General features: G+C 34.7%; 1 protein-coding gene across 1 annotated transcript; it reads right to left on the reverse strand.

The window, feature by feature from the left end:
- Positions 1-3,119: 3,119 nt before the first annotated feature.
- Positions 3,120-5,067, reverse strand: LOC132736035 (piggyBac transposable element-derived protein 4-like). The gene is made up of 2 exons (XM_060723448.1): positions 4,900-5,067; positions 3,120-4,595 (listed from the first exon to the last, which is right to left on the reverse strand). The coding sequence occupies exons 1-2, from the start codon at positions 5,065-5,067 to the stop codon at positions 3,120-3,122; spliced, it is 1,644 nt and encodes a 547-aa protein (XP_060579431.1).
- Between the last annotated feature and the right edge of the window lie 261 nt (positions 5,068-5,328).

Genomic DNA, 5,328 nt, shown 5'->3' on the forward strand with positions numbered 1-5,328 from the left:
AAGAAAATCACCAACTTGAAAACCTAAATGTGTATCCAACTGAAATTTTTCAAAGTAATGTAAACAACAATGTAACCCTAGAATTATTGCATGACATTTTACTAGATTCTATTTTAACGTCTTTCATACAGTTGAAAATGTCTACCAATCTCAATTTATGTTGAACTTTGCACGTTGAAATACGGCAAATACTTTGTTTTAAAGATCAAATGTTACAATCAAATCCGCTGATTGATTAAATGACGTTTACTTTCTGTGCGTAGGCTAAATTATAGTGAAAAAATCTGTTCTTTTCGTATTTGATGCAAAAATAGATCATGTAATCCCGTATTTGATATAATATGATGATTGTAGCATTTGGAATTTTAATTGGTATTTTACATTTAAAACATTGATTAAAGTAACAAGTTGATAAATGATTTTAAAATACTAAGTAGTGTATATAATGTGAAATCTTTACATTAAGCTTATTTGACCTTCAAAATATTAGATATATACTCCATATATTCCATATTAATTCTTATTAACTACACGGACAAAAACAGAGTAGGATCGAATTTATAAATGAGTGCTATAATGCTTTCATAATAAAGTCAGACCATAACACTGGCAACTTAAAGTATGATTACAAATTTTATGTAAAACTTGTTCTTTCTATTAATTTCAAATTTAAATAGTTTGTTTTGCATGTTTTGTATATTAACGAATTGTCATTTAAAACTGTAAACATACGTGCTTGTCTAACTGGTAAAACATTTCTTTTTCTAATATATTTCTTAAAGAATTCTGTTAACTGTGATTAATAAGATAGATAAATATGCGCGTAGTTTTCATATTCAGTAAATTACGAAAAATGTGATTGATCACATTTTATTTCATTGTTATACATTCATTTTATATAGTGTTATGTGTTGAAACAGATAAACACATGATTGCTATTTTTTTTAAAAAAGCAAATGATTTTTGTCAAGACATATATGATAATAAATAATTCTAGCATATTGATTAAAACAGTGATATTTCAGAATTAACTGCAAACAAATTATTGAATATTTAAATAGAAAAGAAAAAAGAAGTGATTGTGTTTAACATGAAACAGTTTCCATTTAAAAGTATATTTGCTTCATAAAATCATTATGCTTATGTTTTGAGTTACATATTTACCATTCAATTAGAGAGCATATTGTATTGCACAATTATAGTTTTCCATTAAACATGAACATGTTAGGGGTAAAATTGCCTAGTGGGCTGAAAACAGGTATCGTGTGTCTTGGTTCAATGAAATATTGATACCAAAGTCGGTTTAGCTCGATACATTGAAAGAAGTTGTCTATTTGGGTAAGAAACCGGAAGTTGACCTTTTTCCAAATATCTGTGATTACAACTTCTAGTTTCCTAGGATATAATTGTTTATTTGTGATAAAAAATCTATCTATTGACTATAAGAAAGGTCAATAAGGCACAATATGTCATTTCACACGCCAATATGATTAACTCGTGATGAAAACTTATAGGAAAAGATAGCACATGACAGCTTGTAAAACAGCGAGTGTGAAAGTTCATGAATTATCGACTTGAACATTTGCATTCGGGCCGTCTTAAAATATCTTTCCAAGAGATCTTTCAGTTTATTTCGTGAGAAGTTACTGTAATGAATTACTCAGTGTACTTATTTGATATGTCTTTCAATCATAACTGACTTCATAAGAAACTTACAAAATACTGAGATTGTTGTCTGATCGTTTCGTGTGTATCGCACTTAACCTTTTCCCTTATACAGCCCCCTTAATTTACTGCTTTACACCCCATAATACAGTAGCCAGATAGATAATCAATAATCAATATCCTACTGATAAGGAGTCACACACTATCTCCATATAGGGTATGATAAAATATAGGTAAAATTGGTCAAATTAGATACCTATATACTTTAACTGGAAAATAAAGCATTAAGTTGTGTTTTGACAATTTTTGTATCAATAAAAAGTTTGTAGAGAATTGAAATACCTTTCCAATGGTATAAATATCATATTTGTTGGATTTATACAAATATGTCAACATGAGTTATAAAGTAATAAACTATATAATTGATGGTGTTTTTTTCTCCATTTTTCAGAAAAAGTAGGCTACTTGTGTGTTTTAACTGATGTAAAGTGGTTCAATAACAACTTTGACAATATATATGTCAATGTAAGATTTGTAGAGAATTGAATTATCTTTCCAGTGGTATAAATTTTATATTTATGGGCTTTATAACAGTATAATTACAGTAGTTATAAACAATAAAATGATGTATAATTTTTCTCTCTCTTTTACAGGGGTTAGGGAAATATGGCTAATTTATTATTAATTTTTTATGTTTCATAACTTGGCAAAAAAGGCTTATAGGATACCCATCTTGACTTTTTTGTGTAAGGGTACAGGTTTTTAATTTTTTTTCCCCAAAAATGATGAGTTTTTGTTTGTTTTGGTTTATGCAGCATTAATTATTAGTGAAATAAATAACAACAAGTTCCTTTTTTTATACCAGTAAAAAGAAATCTCATGCTTTTTTTTATTCATTTTATTATTATTATTTTTATAATTTATTTCATAAAAGTAACTGTCATTTCTGTAATACATGTATATAACTGTTGAATGAAATGTTTCAGAATTTCTGCTGTCATGGTCATATATTTTCTTCATGAATATAATATGGTATGTATTCATTCCCTGAAAATAACTTGAACAATTTTGTAAAAAACATTTTTTTTCACATTTATTTATCTATTTTTCATTTTATTATTTATAAACATACAAAAGTAAGAGCGTTCAGTTATGGCTGGATAATTTGTAATGTTTATTTATCAATTTATTTTTATTTATTTATTTTTATTTTTTTCAGATGAAAAGCAAAGATGAAAGAATAAAGGAAATTATCCAGCCATATCCAGGCCACATCACGAGGAGGCGCTCTTATCATGGCCCGCCCCACCCCCCACAAAATTGTCCGTAATCATAATCGATGTCCATAAAACAGTTCAAGTTGTTATCACTGATCAAAATCCTGAAATTTATCCATAATCATTATCATAATCCATAAAACTGTTCCAGTCGATATCTCACTATAAAAAACCATCTCACTGATCTTGGCTGAGTTCGTGGTACCTCGCATGGCAGCCATCTTTGCAGAGGTGGACATTACAGATGCGGCATCCATATACAGTCTCTTTCCTCTTGTTGAGATACGCCCTGTGGTATCGGCACCTGGCACCCTTATCACCTGGCATCCGCTCGTTCCTATGTAGGTGCTGGTTTTCCTGGTCAACCAGTCCTACCAAAGCTGCCCGATCCCCAGGTCCTCGCTTTCGCTTGGCAAATCCGGCAATAAGCTCCTCGATCAATTCAATTCGGAAGTCCAGGTGCTCAAACCTCTTCTTGGAGTGCGATCTGGTGGACGCTTTCTTGTAGATGACATAAGCGTTGACGATGGCACTGTTCAGAAGGAACCAGAACAAGTACCTCCAGGCTTTCTTCCCAGGTCGACCTACACCATACTTGGCACGTCGAGCATCATGGCGATCAACTCCTCCCATAAACTTGTTGTAGAGGGAAGTCGGCTCTGGCTGCGTGTACTGTTCTGCACGAGGTCCAGCATGTCGTGTAGCCATAACCACTGTGGTTGGATCCCCAACTGTTGAAAGATGGTGGACCAGTCGCTTGTCCTTCCAAACAGTTGCTGTCAAGCCCTGGCACTGAAGCGACTTGTAGGATCCCCTGTCACGCATGTCTCTAGGTTTCTTCAGCTCAGACGGAAAACCTTTCCTGTTCACCCTCACAGTCCCACAGGCGTAGAGGCCATCTTCAAGGAGACGCTTCATCAACTCAATAGACGTGAAAAAGTTGTCAAAGAAGATCCACCTGTGGGTGTGCTGGAGATGATCTGTAAGAGTGGTGACTACGTTGAACCCAAGTCCATGTTCTGGCCTGTTCTCCTGTCTGACAAGGTACACCTCGAAACGATGGACATATGCAGTTCTGGCGTCGCACAGCATCCAGAGCTTGATCCCCCGCTTGATCGGCTTGGCTGGCATGTACTGCTTGTATGACAACCTTCCAGTGAATGCGATCATGGCCTCATCTACCGTGGCTTCTCGTGACAGTGTCCACATTTCTCGGAAGGTTGTTGACAGGGTCCTCATGACATGCCGTACCTTGTAGAGGCGGTCGTAGTCTGGATGGCCACGTGGACGGTCATCGGTTCTGTCTGATGCATGGAAGTACTTGGAAAGCTTCTGGAACCGGTTGCATGTCATGATCTGCTGGACACCTACATTCCCGATGAGCATCTTCTTAGACCAATACATCTCCAAAGTTGGTAGGATGTTGATGGCTAGGAATGCTCGCATCTCTGCCTCAGTGGTCTCTTCCCATCTGTCATCCAGGTCAACCCCAGGTTGGGCCTGCCTCCAGTTGGCATACAGGTTGGTCATGTCTACCAGGTAGGTGATCAAGCTCACGGGAAAAACCAACTTGAAGAAGTCTAACGGTGAGGCTGTGCTGACATCAAAATCATCAGGGAGGTTCGGCCCAGGCTCTCCAGCAAAGTCTTCAACCTGGAAAATAATTAAAAAAAAAAATTAGTTTTTTTTCAACACAATTTCTTTTTTTTCTTTTCTTTTTTTTTCTTTTTTTTTTGGGGGGGGGGGTGTTGTTTGTTTATTATTATTTTATTTTTATTTATTTTTACTTATGTTTTTTTTTGTAATAAAATAAATGCTTCTGTATATTTGTATTGTTGTCTCTTTTTTATTCTATTGTAATTAGAAATAAAATTCTGACAATGAGAGAAGTTTTTGTTTTTTTGTATTTTGGCAATATACTTTATTATATGGCTGTCAAATATAAGTATATATGTACCCTAGGCGGTAGCAGACGATTTGTCCAAGTTGAGGCTCCAGCATCGGCAACATTATCGTCGTCGTCGGACGACGAATCAGACGAACTTAAATCAATATCAGACGGCCCAAATCCAGAAAAATCAGAGTCATCATCAGAATCAAAATTAAAATCAGCCATCGAAGACATAATCTAATAAGTGTAATTAGCGTACTAATGAGACTAATTAACGATATAATAGCGCTGATGTTCTCGAACGAACTGGTCAAATTTAATTAAATTTTATTATTTATAGATCTAATTTAGATCAAATGATGATAAGGGAAAGACATCCTGCAGTTCCACGGCCTTTTTCGGCATTTTCATGTTGCCGACTTCAAAGATGATATATGGGATATGATTTTATCATATCGTGTAATACACGGCCCCATGCTGCGTCTGTTATGAAAA

The sequence above is a fragment of the Ruditapes philippinarum genome, unplaced genomic scaffold, assembly GCF_026571515.1.
Source record: "Ruditapes philippinarum isolate M1 unplaced genomic scaffold, ASM2657151v2 ctg3581_1_1_1_1, whole genome shotgun sequence".
Classification (NCBI taxonomy): domain Eukaryota; kingdom Metazoa; phylum Mollusca; class Bivalvia; order Venerida; family Veneridae; genus Ruditapes; species Ruditapes philippinarum.

Bases quoted from the DNA above. Each gene is read 5' to 3' on its own strand.
- LOC132736035 (XM_060723448.1), bottom strand. From the start codon at position 5,067: ATGTCTTCGATGGCTGATTTTAATTTTGATTCTGATGATGACTCTGAT. The intron at 4,596-4,899 runs GTACATATATAC...ATTATTTTCCAG, and splicing joins ATCGTCTGCTACCGCCTAGG to GTTGAAGACTTTGCTGGAGA.